At 38.4% G+C, this 21,364-nt stretch overlaps 1 protein-coding gene across 3 annotated transcripts in view; it reads right to left on the bottom strand.

The window, feature by feature from the left end:
• LOC129727556 (ras-specific guanine nucleotide-releasing factor RalGPS1) overlaps positions 1-1,821 on the bottom strand; it is a 46,392-nt gene extending 44,571 nt beyond the window's left edge. The window contains exons 1-3 of one of the 3 annotated variants that reach the window (XM_055685488.1): positions 1,336-1,821; positions 1,190-1,280; positions 38-258 (exon numbers count right to left, since the gene is read on the bottom strand). In XM_055685488.1, the coding sequence (XP_055541463.1) occupies positions 38-258; positions 1,190-1,249 (281 nt within the window). In that variant the 5' untranslated portion in view covers positions 1,250-1,280; positions 1,336-1,821. Of the gene's footprint in view, positions 1-37; positions 259-1,189; positions 1,282-1,335 lie in introns of all 3 variants that reach the window. The other 2 variants (XM_055685489.1, XM_055685487.1) reach the window with 2 other exon arrangements.
• Between the last annotated feature and the right edge of the window lie 19,543 nt (positions 1,822-21,364).

Genomic DNA, 21,364 nt, shown 5'->3' with positions numbered 1-21,364 from the left:
AAAATATATCATGCTGCCAAAACTAAGTTACATTTACTTGTATGTTGTAGCTCTGCTGCGATCGATAATTGACTCGATCGGATTTATTGAGTCTACAGAATGTTTCTTGTGGTACTGGTATTTCGTATGTTGGGTGGTAACAGCACCCTCTTTTTCCAGCGTTCCAATAAGAGGAAATGCTGATCCACTCTGCGTTGATACATCGCTTTGAGGAGACTCATCTCGAAGGTTCTCAAAATACAAATTCTCATGCGAAAACTGGAAAAAAGGTTAATATATTTTAACGATATAATAATTGCGGATTCTATGTATACAACTAAAAAATAGTTCGAAGTGTAAAAATTAATAAACCCTGTTTAAATCAATGGCATGACACTAACATAGAGTTCTGCGAAATTGCTATAGAAGTTACGTTCGGCAGTAGTAAATACATTGCACATAAAAATTCAAATTTTTTATTTAAATAACAGGCAATTTGGTTTCAAATGCTAAGAAAACAAAAGCGGAACAAACTTGTTGCAAACGAACTTGACGTTCTGGAGTAATACTTTGCAGATATAGGTAGCGTGTTTGAATTCACGGATGAAAATTTAAGTATGATCAGGAAATGGATGTTGTGTTTGCAAAGCAAAGCGAATGGAAGTAAATTATATATGACATGTTCGTGGTTCGTTAGTAGTCCGCTTTTAGTAGTTGGTAACGTCTCCACCAATTTTACGAGACGTTTCATAGCAGTTGACTATTTATTTATGAAAGAAATTTTTATATAAAGCGACGATGGACAACTAACGTAACGCGCTTGGAAGTAACCTCAAGGTATCAAAGAAAAAATCGCCGACAATATATCGAGCCTCAAATCGATGAAAACAATTCGGAAGTTGAGCGATTAACACTTCAAATAGTTCTTGCACACGTCTCGGGGGTGCAATTTGTAAAAGCTGTAATTAGTATGAAACATTAAAAGGGAAGTTTTCTCATACAAATGGAAAATGTATTGAATTCATATATATGGGTAAACAGGTAAATTATATTACACAGGCTTAAATTAAATTAGAAATCCGCTTTTTTCAACATCAACTGATTCTTGCAATGTCGCTATGAACCTTGAAAATGCGGGTAGGTTGTGTTGTACAAGAAACCCAAACTCCATAATTAATTAGCATTAGAAAATACTAATTGTTAGCCTTACCTCCTGGAAGCGCATAGTGTTAGAAGATACATCTCCGGTAATTTCTGAATACCGCATCATTTCATTCACATTGTACAGTATTGTGGCCGCCCTAGAATATAATCTACCTTTATTACAAACCATAAAATGTTGTTTGCTCGTTCTACGTTTTAGACACGTAACCGTAATACAAGTGAAGCTAGTATTTTCATTCAAACATTTTGTATGTGCTGAACCTAATTTGATTTATGGCGATATTTATATAGTTACCTTACATATAACGATCAAAAATATAGACGATGCTCTACAACGTTATTTTATTGCAAAGCTTATCCTTCCTATCGATTTGCTCGTTAACTTCATTGGATTACCCCAATTTTAAGTTTCACTGTTTGTATGTTAAGTCGAACCAGCAATATCTTACGGTCATATTTTGTATGGCAAAAGAATCATACTAATAGCACTTAAAAAAGGAATTTCATATTACTTCATTAGTTTTAAACTTATTAGACATCACTCTCTATAATTGAGACCTTGAATTAGTCACAAATTGCCAAATTGTTTAAAATCGAGTAAACACACTTCACAATATTTTTTGTTGAAAAAAAAAAACAATATGCTGGGCTGGATAATCAATGAATATTTATCTGAGGTAACGTAATTCGCCTTGAGGAATAGGGATGGGCAAAGGGCTGACCAGATTTTCTTATGATGAACCGTTTCATTTTAGTGATCACGGAAAACGAAAAGTACCCATTTTCATGTCGATTTAACTCAACGGGTCGTTCCGTGCAGGAAGCCAATTTTAAGTAGTTTAATTCAGTAGAAGGTATAAGAGTAATAATACGTCAAAAATGCCCATCGTTTAGTTCAATCTTCTAAACTATGCTTTGGGTAGATATCAGTTAATTTCATTCGATTGAATAAATATTAAGTAAAATGCGGATAAAAATAATCTATAAAATCTATCTCAAAACTTTCTCAAGTACCTTCCAGTTTGGAGTAACTGGCTTCATTATTTCCCCTTTAAGCGCCTCCGTTTCTAGCTCCATTCTCACAATGCAATGTTAATCTTCTTTTCAATTGACGGTTATTATTTTAAAAACAGAAGAACAGAAGCACGTTCGTCACTTAAAATCACCAACTTAAAACCAAAACTACCAATATCAAAGAAATCTCTGCCACTTCCGAGAAATCAATCTCATCACGCGTGTTATGAAGTTTTCAACCAGTTTGATTTTTTATCTTATATTGGGTTCAAACTACTCAATGTTGAATTTTCGTCAAAACACCCTCATTGAGTAAAAACATGTGTAAAATCAATAAGGTTGAAATGACTCAGTGTTCGCATTGCAAAACTACCCAACACATGAGTTGTATGAGGTTTACATCATTTTAGGTAGTTTGTACCCTCCGGTTGGGTACATTTTGTTTTCCGTGTGGGAAACTTATCGATACTTAAATTCCACACATCGATATTATCGTTAATATTTTGACGTTAACGATAATTATCGATATTATGAGGGTGAGCAATTCAATGCGGCTGGTTACTAAAGTCTCTATATTTACAGTCTGGCGGAGTGGATTCGGGAACCAATTTAAACTGTTATAACGGGAACCAGTCAATGGAAATTCAATACGACTGGTTCCCGAATCCACTCCGCCAGACTAGTAAAATATACAGTGACTATACTGGTTACTGGAGGAGACCTAAAAGGGAGAGACCTCACCTACCCTACCCCAGGAGTTGCTTTTGCCGCTAGGTGTTTGTTGGGTACTGCTATACGACAAGATTTTGCATTTTTGGGGATGGTGTGAAGGGACGCCCTGGGTGTCACTGAGTGTCTGAGAAAAAAATGGTAGCTAAATAGGTATTTATAGTTTTTAGTTTTCTAAGAACAGATGAACTCGACAACTTAGTACTGGGGAACTCTAAAAAAATAGAGTTGTGTTTTTAGAATTTTATTTTTTCAGTGTAAGATCTTTAACTATTTTTTTTTTAATTTTTGAAGGAAAGTTTAGATAATTTTTTGAGAGTTATCAATTGACAACTTCTATATCTCTCGTCTTTATTTAGATATATTGATTCATAAGAAAAATGTTAAAAACAGTTAGGTTTACTTGCGCGGGGGATACATAGGGTAAGGAACGGCTTAAGCAGTAGCGCCTATTTTAATCAGTCGCAGACAACAGGCCTCAAACTCCTGCTTTTTGATCAATATCTACAGTTTCAATGATGGAAACGAAAACTTTGATTGTCTAGCTGTCTTACGAATATAAGAAATACCGTTAATCACAAAGAAATCTGTGAACAAATATCATTTTGAACAAATCGACCTATATTGCAGACATACAGGAGTCACTTCTGGTGCTGCATAAAAACGCCTGCAAAACAGATGGCAACTGCTTAAAATAGGTTCGGGGTGATTGGAGTAGTGTCCCTCGATTGGTAACTTCAATTGAATATTGTTAAAGTTTGCTAACTTAGTTTTACAATCTGAAAACAAGTTCTGACAGAGAAAACAATAAAGAATAGACTGATATACTACTGTTTGAATTTCACCCAACACAGTTCGAGTATTTCGTCTGAATACATGCCATCAGATTGATTATCTTTTGTGGCAGGCCTTGATTTCTGTACACAGATTACGAGGTACCCGTACTCATTGATGGAATAGGGTTGGTTGATAGTAATTCTGTGCCCCAATTTGGTATCGCATAGTCAAAATTCAGTGTTGGAATTGTCAGCGAATTATCATTTTCAAATGCGATACGTTTTCGCTTCCGAACTTTCTGTCGCTCGCTTCACACTCTGATATATCTCGATTGAACTTCAAGGTGCGAGAAAATGAAACATCATGAACTTGTTTCGGCGCAACTCACCGATGCCACGATATGAAAAGAATCAGATCGTTCTCTCTCTCTTTCTCTTTACACCACATTCGTTCAAGATATACCCAGAGCAAATATCGTAGATGAAATATTATGAAATGATTCGTGATATTGTTCGACGAATCATCCCGATGTTTACCCGCTCTTCAACGAGATGACTGATTGTATACATTTCATTGACGACAACTGCAGTGAAGGGGCTGATGGGTGGTTCTAATGTAGGGCTTTATAGTCGTTGCAGACGACAGTCCATACTAAGTTTATGAGTAACTAGTTGAACGTTCCCGGCGATGCTCGGGATCAAAAGTTTCAAAATCATTTTTTTAAATTCATTGCATTATTAGCACAACTCACTTCAAAAATATTTCACATCTTATACGTCCATTATCACTTTGAGTACTTTTACATTCTGAGAACGCACAGAACGGAAATACCCATATTGAATTGCATTTTGTGATTTGGGGATGTTTTACAGAAACTGGAAGTCGCCATTTCGGATTTCAAAATGACGTATGGAGGTCGGAAGTTTCGGAAGTATCGAAATGGCTGGCCAAATACCACTTCAGATTATTTTCCTGAAACCAGAAGTCAATATTTTTGAAAATGTTATGTGGGGTCATCCCAGTTCCGAATATACCACACTCGGGTGATAACCGGATATTCGTCAATCGTTCACAGTAAAACCTTTTTTTATGTAACTTTTAGAAGAAAGCAACGTTTACGTAACGTTTCAATCCACATAACTACGTAGAAATTAAAAAAAAATAAACCAATGAAATGCAGCCTTTCCTCCAGGCAAATGTCCCAAAATCTAGTTTTGGTAAAAGTAAAAAAGTATTTCGAATCCCGTAATGTGTTATCATTCACGAAACTACGAAAACATCAGAAATGTAATTTTTTTCTGCTCGGCTCGCACCAGATTACAACATAAATTCTTCTGCATGAAAATATTTGCAGATGTTGAAGAAACAACGAACATTTTATTGAAATAAAAATTAAATTTACAGGAGAATTGAGCTCATGCTCAAAAAGTCAAAAATTTGCATCTATTATATGTATTATATAATAAATTTCAAAAAGAATATTTTAATGTGTTTTTCTGTATGCAGAAAATCATCTTCAAACATACGTAGTTTTTTAAGTAATATCTCAACTTTTAGCAATAAGATACCTATTATTTTTCCTCAAATGTCTTTCCCGAACATTAACAAACATTTCAATGAAGAACAATTACATATCATAGCCTTGAATTTCGATTTAGAGGCAAATTGTGTTCATGATTTTACTTGTTTAACGTAGTGTTGTGAATAATATCTCTGTTTTCAGTAATCAAAAATCTATTATTTTTACTAAAAAGTCTTTCCTGAACATAAACAAACATTTTAATGGAAAAAATCATATATCATAGCTTTGAATTAAGATTTAGAGCTAATTGAGCCAAAATATTCATGATATTGCATGTTTTACTTAGTTTTGTGAATAATTTCTCTGTTTTCAGTTATCAGATAACTATTATTTCTTCTCGAATGTCGTTACTGAATATCAACGAACATTTTATTGAAAAAAATCACGTGTCATCGCTTTAAATCAGAATTTTAGAGACAAATGAGCCTAAAAAGTTATGGTTTTGCATTTTTCATGTGGTTTTGTGGAAAACATTTAAATTTCGAATAATCAGATACCTATTATTTTTCCCTCAAATATCTTTCCTAAACACAACGAACATTTTATTAGAGTAAAAATCACAGATCACTGCTTCGAGTTTTGATTTAGAGGCAAATTCAGCATAAAAGTCATGATTTTAAATGTTTCACATAGTTTTGTGAATAATATCTCGAGTTTTAGTAATCAGATACCTGTTATTTTTTCTCAAATGTCTTTCTTAAACATCAACGAACATATTAATGAAAAAAGAATCATATCTCATCGCTTTGAATTATGATTTGGAGACGAATTAAGTATAAAAAGTCATAATTTTGCATGTTTCACGTAGTTATGTGAATAATATCTCAAGTTTTAGTGATCAGATACTAATTATTTTTCCTCAAATGTCTTTCCTGAACATTAACCAACATTTTATTGAAAAACCTAAATAAATCCCTATACTTTTCACTTTTTATTCACTTTCACTATTTAATTCTATCACTTTTCACTTTTCACTTGCAAATACGTATTTCGGCACTGACATAGTGCCTTCGTCAGTGCTTATTTGGACTGTGGAGAAAATAGCGAAACCCCAAGAATTTTATACCTAATTAGGTAAACGACTGGGGCAAATTTCAACTCAGAAAACGTAAACAACTTGAGTTAGGTAGAGAAATGTGCGGCCTGGTGATCCATGCCTTGTCGGGGAGTTTTCGGTAGAAATTTAAAAAGCCAAGAGAAATGATTACCCTGATCTCTGTTAAAGAGGGTAGCTGGGTTTTGTTTGAAAATTTCTAAACTTTCTGCGACATCTAATTTCCAAGGGGATGTTACTGATCGAACTAGACTAATATTGTCGGTAGTCATAGCGTGATCTTCATGAAATATATGTTCGGCTATTTTGGATCTGAAATGGTGAGTTATTCCTTTTTCTGAGTCTTTCTTGGCCTTTACAAGTTCTGAAGTATGTTCCTTAAACCGGATGTCTAAATTTCTTTTTGTTTGGCCAATGTAAACTTTATCACAATGTGGACATGCAACTTTATAAACACCCGCCCTATGTAATTTGTCAATAGTGTCTTTAGTAGACCCCAACTTTGTTTTCATTTGATTATTTCTACTACTGTAGATAATATCGATACCAAATTTTCTAAATTTTTTACGAAGTTGACGAGTGAAACTGACGTCATATTCAACCACTACTCTTTTCCGATCTTCTGTTAGCGGAGTGAGTGTTGTGTGAGATTTCCTATGTTGGATTCGTTTCTTTTTGTCATAAATGGCTTGTATGGTTCTTCTGTTATATCCATTCTGCTCACCAATATCAAAAATATATTCCATTTCGTTTTTCTTACCTTCATTACTGAGAGGCAAAGATTTCATACGGTGGATCATATGGTGGAAAGAAGCCATTTTATGCTGGGAGGAGTGGTTAGAAGTGTTAGGTATTACCCGCTTAGTATGTGTGGGTTTCCTAAAGATTTCGAATTCAAAGTGGTTGGAGTTTTTAACAACGACTACATCTAAAAATGGATGCCTGTTGTTTTGTTCAATTTCCAAAGTGAACTGGATATTTTTATGAAGACCATTCAAAATTCCCAAAAAACTTTCCAAGTCCCCCTGTTGTAAAATACAAAAAATATCATCAACATACCTCCACCAACGATCTGATAAGCAGTCTTTTTCATTTAGTTTATTTTCCAAATGTGCCATAAAAAGCTCACATAAGAAAGGTGAAAGAAGATTCCCCATCGGTGCTCCTTTTGTTTGTTTGTAAAATTTCCCACGAAATGAAAAATAATTGTCTTCCATGCAAATAGTGAAAGTGAATAAAAAGTGAAAAGTGTAGTGAAAAATTTTTCTATCAAGACGCTCGAACATAAGTGAATAAATTTGAACATGGCATCCAAGCCTTTTGAGCCAAATAAGTTTTTGGGGTTGAGGAAAAAAATAGCAAGAATTCATAAAGACATAGCTTTTCTAAAGCAATGTGTCAAATATCGACTGACTCCCAAAAGTCATGAGATTAAAATGAGAACTTTAACCCCTCCTTTTCTCATTAAGAAGATGGAATTGGAATGGATAAAAAATAGTATAAAACTTCTTTATAGTAAATTAAATTCAGTCACTTTAGAGTGCTACTCCCTTCATTTAAAACTGGCCAAAGAGTTTTCCTTTGGGTTCCCAGAATTCCTAACCAAAGTAAAAGTTGCAGAACAGTGTGAGGGGGAAAAAAACGAAAATTGGGTGCAAAAAAGATTAACCAGTTGTTTTTACGAAATAAGAGTAGTAAAATGACAACTAAGATAAAATATATAGAAAATTTTGTGGTCAATCGATCTTCGTGTGAATTCTCACAACAGCAACAAAATCTTTTGAACAAAGGCCTCAACTTTGCTGTTTCTTCTAAACCAAATGTTGAACAGGCAATCATTGATATTGAAAGTGGGATGGGCAGTTGCAATTTTTCCACCGCACAAATTAGTGAAGTGCGCACATCCTTCTTGGATAATTTAAAAAAATGTCCACGTCTTGTAAATAATAGCACAGACTTAAAGACAATCAAAGAATTATGTAATAAACCTGTCCTTTATTTAAAAGCTGATAAGGGGAATAAAATTGTTATTTTGAACAAAAATGATTACGATCAACAAATGTTGGAGAAAATTAATAATGACCCATACAGGCAACAGAGAGTCAACCCCCTTACCGACATGGTGAAAAACTTTGAAAAAACTATCAAAGAATGCCAACCTATTTTTGGTGACGCTTTGAAAAATCTTCGTGTTTCGAACCCTTCTCTTCCTAGAATAAAGGGTCTCCCTAAAGTACATAAACCTGGTAATGAAATGAGAGAAATCGTTTCTGCGGTGGGGGCACCAACAGAAAAATTGGCAAAATGGTTAGTCAAGGAATTTCAATCAATGCCGAAAAAATTTCCTAGTCGATCTGTTAAGAGCACAGGAGTTTTTGTTGAAAATTTAAAATCATCGGGGGGCATCAACACTGGCGAGATAATGGTTTCTTTTGATGTCACAGCACTTTTTCCGAGTGTTCCAGTGAAAGAAGCTATAAATCTTTTGGAAGATTGGCTTCTTTCCCAACAATGTGACAACCCTTGGAAAACTAAAGTACGCAGTTACTTGAAGATAACTCGACTTTGCATGGAAGACAATTATTTTTCATTTCGTGGGAAATTTTACAAACAAACAAAAGGAGCACCGATGGGGAATCCTCTTTCACCTTTCTTATGTGAGCTTTTTATGGCACATTTGGAAAATAAACTAAATGAAAAAGACTGCCTACCAGATCGTTGGTGGAGGTATGTTGATGATATTTTTTGTATTTTACAACAGGGGGACTTGGAAAGTTTTTTGGGAATTTTGAATGGTCTTCATAAAAATATCCAGTTCACTTTGGAAATTGAACAAAACAACAGGCTTCCATTTTTAGATGTAGTCGTTGTTAAAAACTCCAACCACTTTGAATTCGAAATCTTTAGGAAACCCACACATACTAAGCGGGTAATACCTAACACTTCTAACCACTCCTCCCAGCATAAAAATGGCTTCTTTCCACCATATGATCCACCGTATGGAATCTTTGCCTCTCAGGAATGAAGGTAAGAAAAACGAAATGGAATATATTTTTGATATTGGTGAGCAGAATGGATATAACAGAAGAACCATACAAGCCATTTATGACAAAAAGAAACGAATCCAACATAGGAAATCTCACACAACACTCACTCCGCTAACAGAAGATCGGAAAAGAGTAGTGGTTGAATATGACGTCAGTTTCACTCGTCACTTTCGTAAAAAGTTTAGAAAATTTGGTATCGATATTATCTACAGTAGTAGAAATAATCAAATGAAAACAAAGTTGGGGTCTACTAAAGACACTATTGACAAATTACATAGGGCGGGTGTTTATAAAGTTGCATGTCCACATTGTGATAAAGTTTACATTGGCCAAACAAAAAGAAATTTAGACATCCGGTTTAAGGAACATACTTCAGAACTTGTAAAGGCTAAGAAAGACTAAGAAAAAGGAATAACTCACCATTTCAGATCCAAAATAGCCGAACATATATTTCATGAAGATCACGCTATGACTACCGACAACATTAGTCTAGTTCGATCAGTAACATCCCCTTGGAAACATTCTGTGCCGAACACGCATCAGTATCGGACGTGTGATCGGTGATCGCTCCGATAGAATATAAAACAAAAGACGTGTGAACAAGTGTTGGCATTGTTTGCCTGGTCGAGTGAAATAAATCCGGGTTCAAGGTCGCGCCTTTGTGCAACTGTTTCGCATCGTGACTACCAGCTGGTGCGTAAGCCGATTTGGCTGCTGGCTGAATTGTGCTACAGCAGTGGACGAGACACAAAAGAGGAAAAAGAAGAAGCCATCAGTTGACAGTGAGTTGTATCGCTGTGTGGAGTGATCTCACACCTGGCTCGCTGCTGGTGGCTGTTTGGTGCTGCTGTATTGGTGCTGCTGGCTGTAACGGCTGCAACTTCGAACGATCGGACAACCAACCTTACTGGAAGGGAGAAGTAAATAGGTACGTGCTCTTGTCGGCGCTAGTGCGCTAGACTTAGCGGGATGGATGTAGATCCCTCGCCTTCCGCGCCACCATCCCCGAACCCCTCTGACCCTGACCCTTCTGTTACCCCCTACCCTATTCATTCTTCAGTCCCCCCTCGCCCCAGGCTTTACCCAGACGGAGCCCAGGGCAGCTATACTGTCTATTTTCGGCCAAAGGCGGGACCGAAATCCAAACAGTTGAACCTCTTGCAGATTTCTAAAGACCTGACGAAGGAGTACAAGGGCGTGACCGAAATTTACAAGGTCCGGCATAACAAGCTCCGTGTCGTGGTCAGTAACCTGAAAGAGGCCAACGATATAGCTTGCTCTGAGCTCTTCACACGCGAGTATCGCGTTTACATACCCGCACGAGACGTGGAGATCGACGGTGTCATAACCGATTCGAGTCTGTCCGTCGAGTGTATACTGGAAAGTGCCAAAGGGTGCTTTAAAAACTAAACCTGTCCCGATGTAAAGGTGCTCGACTGCAAGCAATTGCGGTCAGCATCGATCATCGGTGGCAAAACAGTATACACCCCGTCAGACTCGTTTCGAGTTACGTTCGTCGGGTCAGCGCTACCAAGCCACGTCTCGATCCACCGGGTTCGTCTCCCTGTGCGATTATATGTGCCTCGCGTCATGAACTGCCTGAATTGTAAGCAGTTAGGCCACACCGCCGCCTACTGCTGCAATAAGGCACGTTGTGGCAAGTGTGGGGAGAATCATGCGGATGATTCCTGCAGTAAAAATGCTGAAAAATGCATTCACTGTGGGGAGAGTCAGCATGAGCTCTCGACATGTGCGGTGTACATGCAGCGCAGGGATAAAATAAAGAGGTCTCTCAAAGAGCGTTCGAAGCGTTCTTACGCTGAAATGCTGAAGAAGACCGTTACCACTTCTCCCATTACATCAAACCCTTATGATCTGTTGTCCTCTGATGAAACCGATTCTGACGATTCACCAGCGGGAACATCTTACGCCAATCCTGGGGAGTCTAGAAAAAGGAAAAATATTTCCTCTCCTAAACTTCCCAGAAAAGGTCCTAAGATTTCTCAAAGTGAAATGAAAGTTACAAGCAAACCAAACAGTGCTGCGGAAAATACGAAGCAAACTCCTCCTGGGCTTGCAAATTTAAAGTCCCAGAAGGAGTTCCCAGCACTGCCAGGAACATCTAAAACCCCAGTTGTTCCTTTTGCACATCCAGTTGATGAAACAAACTCTGGATTAGTAAAATTTTCTGACATTGTGGACTGGATTTTTGAAACTTTCAATGTACCCGATCCAATTAAAATTTTTCTTACAGCATTTCTTCCAACAGTTAGATCATTTTTGAAGCAGTTGACTGCCCAATGGCCCCTCCTTGCAGCGATTGTATCCTTCGATGCCTAATTCAACTGCGTATATGAAGGATTCTATCTCTGTCTTACAGTGGAATTGGAGAAGTATTTTACCAAAAATTGATTCGTTTAAAGTTTTGATAAATAAAAACAAATGCGATGCATTTTCCCTTTGTGAAACTTAGCTTACTTCAAATATTGATCTCAACTTCCATGATTTTAATATTATTCGCCTTGATCGAGACACCCCATATGGAGGAGTACTTCTAGGGATTAAAAAGTGCTATTCTTTCTATCGTATTAACCTCCCCTCGATTCCAGGCATCGAAGTTGTCGCATGTCAAATGACAATACAAGGTAAAGAGCTTTGTATTGCCTCAATATATATTCCTCCTAGAGCACAGGTTGGGCAACGGCTGCTCTTTGATTTAATAGAACTTCTTCCCTCGCCACGTTTGATTTTGGGAGACTTCAACTCCCATGGCGTGGCTTGGGGTTCCACTTACAATGATAACCGCTCCTCTTTAATCTATAACCTTTGCGATGACTTCGACATGACTATTTTAAACAACGGCGAAATGACACGTATCCCGAAACCTCCAGCGCGCCCAAGCGCTTTGGATCTATCCTTATGTTCGACGTCGCTACGGTTGGATTGCACATGGAAGGTAATCCTCGATCCTCACGGTAGCGACCATTTGCCTATTCTTATTTCAATTAATAACGGGTCAACTCGCATGCGACCAGTTGACATTCCGTATGACCTCACACGGAATGTCGATTGGAAGTTATACGAGGAAATGATTTCAAAAGCGGTCGATTCGATTCAACATCATCCACCACTTGAAGAATATAACCTCCTCGCGGGCTTGGTTCTCGACGCCGCGTTGCAAGCCCAAACGAAGAAATATCCCGGCGTAACGATTAAAGAACGGCCTCCCACTCCGTGGTGGAACCAAGAGTGCTCAGATGTCTACACGCAAAGATCCGACGCGTTTTTGGCCTACCAGAAGGGAGGTATACCTGGCGACTATTTACGGTATTCGGAGCTTGATACCAAGCTTAAAAGCTTGGCTAAAGCAAAGAAACGCGGATATTGGCGTCGGTTCGTGAACGAGACGTCGAGGGAGACATCGATGAGCACTCTTTGGAACACAGCCCGAGGAATGCGGAATCGCGTAACGGTCAACGAAAGCGAAGAGTCTTCAAGTAGGTGGATATTTGATTTTGCCAGGAAAATATGTCCGGACTCTGTTCCTGAGCAAAATATTGTTCGTGATGCGTCTCCGGGCCACGACGCGATAGAATCACCTTTTACGATGGCAGAATTTTCAGTTGCCCTCCTGTCCTGTAACAATAACGCACCTGGATTAGATAGAATCAAATTCAACTTGTTGAAGAATCTACCCGGCAATGCCAAGAGGCGCTTGTTGAACTTGTTCAATAAGTTCCTGGAGCAAAACATTGTACCGCAGGATTGGAGGCAAGTGAAGGTGATCGCCATCCAAAAACCAGGGAAACCAGCTTCTGATCACAACTCTTATAGGCCGATTGCAATGCTATCCTGTATCCGGAAATTGATGGAAAAAATGATACTCCGTCGTTTAGACCATTGGGTCGAATCAAATGGCCTACTATCGGATACTCAATTTGGCTTCCGCCGTGCCAAAGGGACGAATGATTGTCTTGCGCTGCTTTCAACAGATATTCAGCTGGCGTATGCTCGCAAAGAACAAATGGCGTCTGCGTTCTTGGACATTAAGGGGGCTTTTGATTCCGTTTCTATTGACATTCTTTCGGGTAAACTTCACCGACAAGGATTTTCTCCAATTTTGAACAATTTTTTGCACAATTTGTTGTCCGAAAAGCACATGCATTTTACGCACGGCGATTTGGCAACTTTTCGCATTAGCTACATGGGTCTTCCCCAGGGCTCATGTTTAAGCCCCCTTCTTTACAACTTTTATGTAAATGACATCGACGAATGTCTGGCAAATTCATGCACGATAAGACAACTTGCAGACGACAGTGTAATCTCTGTTACAGGAGCCAAAGCTGCCGATTTGCAAGGACCATTGCAAGATACCTTGGACAATTTGTCTGCTTGGGCTTTACAGCTAGGTATCGAATTCTCTCCGGAGAAGACTGAGATAGTAGTTTTTTCTAGGAAGCATGAACCTGCTCAGCTTCAAACACAATTAATGGGTGAAACGATTTCTCAGGTTTTGGTACACAAATATCTTGGTATCTGGTTCGACTCTAAAGGCACCTGGGGTTGTCACGTGAGGTATCTGATGAAAAAATGTCAACAAAGAGTGAATTTTCTTCGTACAATAACCGGACAATGGTGGGGAGCCCATCCAGGAGACCTAATAAGGCTTTACCAAACAACGATATTGTCTGTTATTGAATACGGGTGTTTCTGCTTCTGCTCCGCAGCAAACACACATCTGATCAAACTGGAGCGAATACAATATCGTTGTTTGCGTATCGCCTTAGGTTGCATGCAGTCGACCCATACGATAAGTTTGGAGGTCTTAGCTGGAGTACTACCATTGAAAAACCGCTTCTGGAGCCTGTCTTCTCGTATTCTTATCAAATGTGAGGTCTTGAACCGTCCCGTGATTGAAAATTTTGAAAGGTTAATCGAACTTAATTCTCAAACCCGTTTTATGACATTGTATTTCCATCACATGTCCCAAAATATTAACCCTTCTTCGAATATTCCAAATCGTGTCGACTTATCAAATACTTCTGATTCTACTGTGTTTTTCGATACATCCATGATAGAAGAAACTCGTGGAATCCCGGATCATTTACGCGTGCAGCAGATCCCCAAAATTTTCCCCAATAAATATCGAAACATCAACTGCAACAATATGTTCTACACTGACGGATCACTTCTTGATGGGTCCACTGGCTTCGGTATTTTCAATAACAATTTAACCGTCTCCCATAAGCTCGATAATCCTGCTTCTGTTTACGTCGCAGAATTGGCTGCAATTAAGTTCACCCTAGGGATTATCGAAAAAATGCCCACGGACCATTATTTCATCTTTACGGACAGTCTCAGTTCCATTGAGGCTCTCCGATCGATGAAAGATGTTAAGCACTCTCCGTATTTCCTGGGAAAATACGGGAACATCTGAGTGCTTTATCCGAAAAATCGTTTCAGATTACCTTAGCGTGGGTCCCTTCTCACTGCTCGATACCGGGCAATGAGAAAGCGGACTCTTTGGCTAAGGTGGGCGCAACAAACGGTTATATTTATGACAGACCAATTGCTTTTAATGAATTTTTCGCACTTGTACGTCAGAATACGATCATCAGTTGGCAAAATGCTTGGACCAGAGGGGAATTGGGAAGGTGGTTACATTCCATAATCCCCAAAGTATCGACGAACCCGTGGTTCAAGGGGTTGGATGTAGGTCGGGATTTCATTTGCGTGATGTCCCGGCTTATGTCCAATCACTATAGATTTGACGCGCATCTCCGTCGTGTTGGGCTCGGGGAAAGTGGTATCTGTGCCTGTGGTGAGGGTTATCACGACATAGAGCATGTGGTTTGGTCATGCCCTGTACACCGTGACGCCAGGTCTAAATTAATAGCTTCCCTGCAGGCCGAAAGTAGGCAGCCGGCTGTTCCTGTTCGTGATGTCTTGGTGAGCCGTGACCTATCCTACATGTCCCTTATATACGTTTTCCTAAAATCCATCCACGCCCCAGTTTAATCCTATTCCCTCCCGCCTACATCCAACCAAACGACAAGAACACGTTAAGACCCCGGATCCGGAAACAGCAACTAGACCCGCACGATACTCTCAGGTCCCGAGGGAGACAACCCAATATGCCAGTCCGTAATATCTTGGCCCAGCAGCGGAACTTATTCAATATGCTGCTTACCTATGGCGATGGAAAACCATCAAACAACAAATCAGTGCTTTTAATGCAAAACATTCTAGCTTTAAGTTAGATTTAGTTTCAGCTCGTAGTCGGCAGCGAGGATAAAAAAATTTGCTTTTAGTTATTAAGATACTTTAGAAAGTAAGCTACCAGATATAATTGGCGCCGTTAAACATTAAATTGTATTTGTGCCATGTCAAATAAATTATAGATGAAGAAAAAAAAAATCCCCTTGGAAATTAGATGTCGCAGAAAGTTTAGAAATTTTCAAACAAAACCCAGCTACCCTCCTTAACAGAGATCAGGGTAATCATTTCTCTTGGCTTTTTAAATTTCTACCGAAAACTCCCCGACAACGCATGGATCACCAGGCCGCACATTTCTCTACCTAACTCAAGTTGTTTACGTTTTCTGAGTTAAAATTTGCCCCAGTCGTTTACCTAATTAGGTATAAAATTCTTGGGGTTTCGCTATTTTCTCCACAGTCCAAATAAGCACTGACGAAGGCACTATGTCAGTGCCGGAATACGTATTTGCAAGTGAAAAGTGTAGTGAAAATTTTTCTATCAAGACGCTCGAACATAAGTGAATAAATCTAAATTAATCCACCTAGCGGTCAGACTCAGCCTTTCTCATTCGAACTTATTATTTGTAAAAATAGATTCACATGAGTGCTCAAATCCAAACAGGTATATTCACTCTTTGGGTTCTAAAATATTGATGTTGTAATTAAAGTATAAAATATGAAATTTGACGTAATGTTAGTCGTTCAGAAATAGCGAAATATAAGAAATGACTCTTAATTTTGAACAACTCCTCTCTCACTTTCGTTATTTACGTCGTCATTATATATATTTTCTAAACTTTCTTCCCCTTAATCGAGAGATAGTAATACTGTCTTGCTTACTATGCATTGAGTGTTATGAAATATGGAAAAAATAACATGTTTATTGATCAAAGAGAAAGTAAACAAAGAGAGTCGCTTTGAAAAATTACGCGAGAATTTAATCACGAGCGATATCGGGAACGTTCAAATAGTACGATACCACATTTAAATCATGTTGAGGCCATATATATTGATCAAAGCAACTATAGTGTTGAATAGTCTTTGAATTTCTTTTCTTTACAAAACTTTTGAACAGTATATCAAATTTTTATGAAGTTTGTTATTTGTAAGTTTGAGAGATGACTCGTTTGTATGACACTAGTTATGTTCAAATAAGTCGTGTAATACTTGAGATAATAGACTTTCGTTGTTTTACAAATTAGAACATAACGGTTGCTTAAGTTTGATTACAATCAAATGAAAAGGGAACGTATGGGAGAGCCAAACTTTGAAACCACGTGTTCAATCATAATTCATCAGTATATCCCTCACTAGCCGTTCATCTGATATCAATATTGTTCAGATCGGTTGTGTAGTTTCTAAGATAATGAAATTTCGTGATTTTCACATTTCAATACATTACAGACGAAGTTACAGTCCGATTACAGCAAAATTCAATAGGGTGTTATGAGGCAGCTAGACCTTTCATTTGACACTAATTTTGTAGAAATCGGTTCAACCATCTCTGAGAAAAGTGAGTGAGTTTATGTAGTCTTCGGAATATGTTCCATTTTATAGCTGGATTTCACATTTTTAAACATAACAGGAAAAGTAATAATCCGTTTGCAAAAAAAAATCAATAGGGTCTTATGGGGCAACAAGACTTTCCATATGACACTGATGAGATTAAACAGTCTCCAGATCACGTTTCTTTCCATAACTTCTGAACCATATGTTCAATCTTCATAAAATTCAAAAGTTGAGGGTTTTTAGGTAGCCCGTTCATTTGAAACCAATTTTGTTCAAATCGGTTGTGTAGTTTCTGAGATATTGATGTTTCGTGATTTTTACATTTTGATACATAACCTCTAAACTAGAAATCAGATTACAATAAAATTCAATAGAGTCTTAAAGGGCAACTAGACCTTTCATTTGCAATTGATTTCATTGAAATCGATTCAGCCATCTCTGAGAAAATCGAGTGAGATTGGGAGAGCGTTACACACACATGCAGAAAATGATCAGCTCGTTGAACTGAGTCGAGTGGTATACGCAAGCTTAGGAGAATGACTGGAGAGCGACTGACGACTTTTCCCTCTCTCCACTCTAACAGCCTCATGCATGCGCTATTCATGAGAGCTCACATACAGCTACAGCTTAAACAAGGCAAAGAAACGGTGTTGTGTTGCGTACGACAGCTCGTTCTTGCGCATGTATTTTGTTCGTTCGGACATGACAGCCTAGTTTGCTCATTTTGAGGGTGTCCTGTTCCTGTTGACAGCCTGCTGATCGGCTGCGGCTGTCGTCGACTTGCATTTTTTCGTTTCTCCTTTTTCACAGGCCGGTGGCATATTGAATACAAAGCAAACCGTTTCCATTGTTGATATTATTCCCCACGTAAGAAAAAACGTGCTTCGCACCATCTCTCTTTCATTCTTTCATCGGCCTTACTGTCGTGATCATAATCACCTGACATCCCGCTCGGATTTGTGTTGAAGGATGATTATAGGCTGTCATTTACGACAACTTGGAAATACCAACACACATATGAAGATGAAAAATAACAGTCCGTATGGAGTTGCATGTGTACTGTCGTCAGTTGCTGTCGAACTGTTCACCGAACGTGTGGGGAGCAGTGAGAGCTGTGCAATACAATGAGAGCCGGATCAGTTGAAAATTTGCTGTCATTGTCTTGCAGTCATTTTCATAACACTGGGTATACGACATTCGGCCCTTTTGAGCACTTTTATACCTTTAGTTTTTGCAGTGATTGCAATACCTTTCTAGGAGAAAGGCAAAAAGTGAAATGATAGAAATGACGTTTAATTTCAACTTCAATCCCGAGCAAGGCCGCAAACATTGAAATAGTACAATATTAAATTTAAATGATGTTGAGGCCACATATTTTGATCGTAGCTATAGTTTTAAACAGTCTGCGGGTTTCGTTTCTTTCTATAACCACATGTTTAAACATTATAAAATTCATTGTTTAAGGGTTTGAAAGCCCATTTATTTGAATTCAACTATGTTCATAGCTTCTGAGATATAAGAGCGTTTTTCACATTCTGACGCAGCGCCAAAACTAAAAGTTTGATTACAATGAAATTTAATAGCAACCTAAGCGGCAAATAGACCCTTAATTTGACACCAAGATAGAAAGAATCGGTCAGACCATCTCCGAGAAAAGTGAATGCGAAAGAAAGGTGCACATACACACGTACACACCCACACACAAACACAAACACCTATACATGCATATATGCAGAAAATGCTCGATTCGTCGAACTGAGTTGAGTAGTATATGACATTCGGCCATTTCAATCATTTTTCTACCTTTTAATTAGCCAGTGATGGTTAGGAGAAAGTCAATATATTTTCTTTCATTATGTGATTTCACATTTTTATGAACAACGGACAAAGTTACAATCCGATTGCAATGAAATTCAATAGCAACCTATGGGGCAACTAGACCTTTCATTTGAAACTAATTTTGTGAAAATCGGTTCAGCCATCACTGAGAAAAATGAATGAGTTTAAACAACCTCAGGATAACTTTTCTTTACATAACTTTTAAACCATATGTTCAATCATAACGAAATTTAAAAGTTGAGGGGTCTGGGGACAGCCCAATCATTTGAAACCAATTTTATTGAAATCGGTTGTGCGATTTCTGAGATATTGATGTTTCGTGATTACAGATACATTTTGATACATAACCTCTAAACTAAAAATCCGATTACAATGAAATTCAATAGCAACCTATGGCGCAACTAGACCTTTCATTTGCATTTGATTTTATGAAAATCGGTCCAGCCATCTCTGAGAAAAGTGAGTGAGAAAAAAAAGTTGCACATACACACACACACACATACACACACATACACACATACATACATACATACAGAAAATGCTCAGTTCGTCGAAAGTAGTCGAGTGGTATATGACATTCGGCCATTGGGACCACTTTTATACCTTCGGTTTTTCCAGTGATTGCTATACCTTTCTAGGAGAAAGGCAAAAAGAATCATATGTCATCGCTTTAAGTTTTGATTCAGAGGCAAATTTAGCACAGAAAGTCATAATTTGGCATGTTTTACGCAGTTTCGTGAATAACATCTCAAGTTTTAGTAATCAGATACCTGTTATTTTTTCTCAAATGTCTTTCTTATCATCAACGAATATATAAATGAAAAATGAATCACAGTTCATCGCTTTGAATTTTGATTTGGAGACGAATAAGGTATAAAAAGTCATAATTTTGCATGTTTTACGTAGTTTTGTGAATAATATCTCAAGTTTTAGTGATCAGGTACTAATTATTTTTCCTCAAATGTCTTTCCTGAACATCAGCTTATATTTTCATGTTGAAAACCCTACAAGTCACCGCTAATTATTTTTGATTCAGAACGATTCAAAATCATTCGTTGTTTTGCTTTCGTCTCGATTAGACGCAAATTGTTCATCTCCGTTTGAGTTCGCAAAATAACAATACACGAGTTACGGGTTTTTTTTTGTCGATTAGTTCTTGTGCTGCGCGATAACAATAGCCTGCAGTTTATCGGCAGAAACATCTTCTGCACACTGGTAGGGGCAGGCTACCCCGCCAGTGATCTGATACGCAGCTGATATATCAGCAAGAATAATTCTCCCGCACCGCTGTTACCCCGCTAGCAGCACGGACCACCATACGATCGAGCGAGTGGAAGTCAACTACAAGTGGCATCTACAAGGTCGCGTGTAGGATACGGCCACTGTGTCACAACACGAAGCTGGATCGTCATTGTTTGTTCTGCGGAGACGCTCGATTAATCCTACTATCAGCCGTGAGGTCGTGACTTAGACGTTCGGTGAAATATTCACTTGAGAATTTTTATCATTATTATTAATATTATTATTATTATTGTTATTATTATTATTATTATTTTTATTATTATTATTATTATTATTATTATTATTATTATTATTATTATTATTATTATTATTATTAGGGGAGAGTATCCTAATTCGGACCCCCAGAAAATCTTCTAGCTATGCATGCCAAGCTAACCTACCAAACCTTGTAGGAAGAGGTTGGATGATAGTATATGCCTCGGGTAGCGTACTCACACAACAGGGCGCTATCCAGTTACAAGTTCTGCCTTACCGCTTCTCTAAGTTCATTCGCATTCATCGATTCCATACATTTGTATGACACCTAACTTCCGATGCTGCACAGCAGGCGTCTTTTGCCGACCACACCACACTCATGTAACGGCACATAATGCCTTCACACTCCGTCGTGCTGTAACCCCACACCCACACCACAGTCCGGGTGTTTGGATTCTCAGCTACACGCGATGATGACGATCGATCATGCCAAGCACTGTATACGGGATGATACACTACGTGCCGGCTACGTGACATAATCATCCACCGCACCCGAGACATACACCACAGACCGGGTGTTTGGATTCTCAGCTACACGCGATGATGACGATCGATCATGCCAAGCACTGTATACGGGATGATACACTACGTGCCGGCTACGTGACATAATCATCCACCGCACCCGAGACATACACCACAGACCGGGTGTTTGGATTCTCAGCTACACGCGATGATGACGATCGATCATGCCAAGCACTGTATACGGGATGATACACTACGTGCCGGCTACGTGACATAATCATCCACCGCACCCGAGACATACACCACAGACCGGGTGTTTGGATTCTCAGCTACACGCAATGATGACGATCGATCATGCCAAGCACTGTATACGGGATGATACACTACGTGCCGG

Source organism: Wyeomyia smithii, chromosome 3, assembly GCF_029784165.1.
Source record: "Wyeomyia smithii strain HCP4-BCI-WySm-NY-G18 chromosome 3, ASM2978416v1, whole genome shotgun sequence".
Classification (NCBI taxonomy): Eukaryota; Metazoa; Arthropoda; class Insecta; order Diptera; family Culicidae; genus Wyeomyia; species Wyeomyia smithii.
This window is presented reverse-complemented; position numbering and strand designations above follow the sequence as displayed.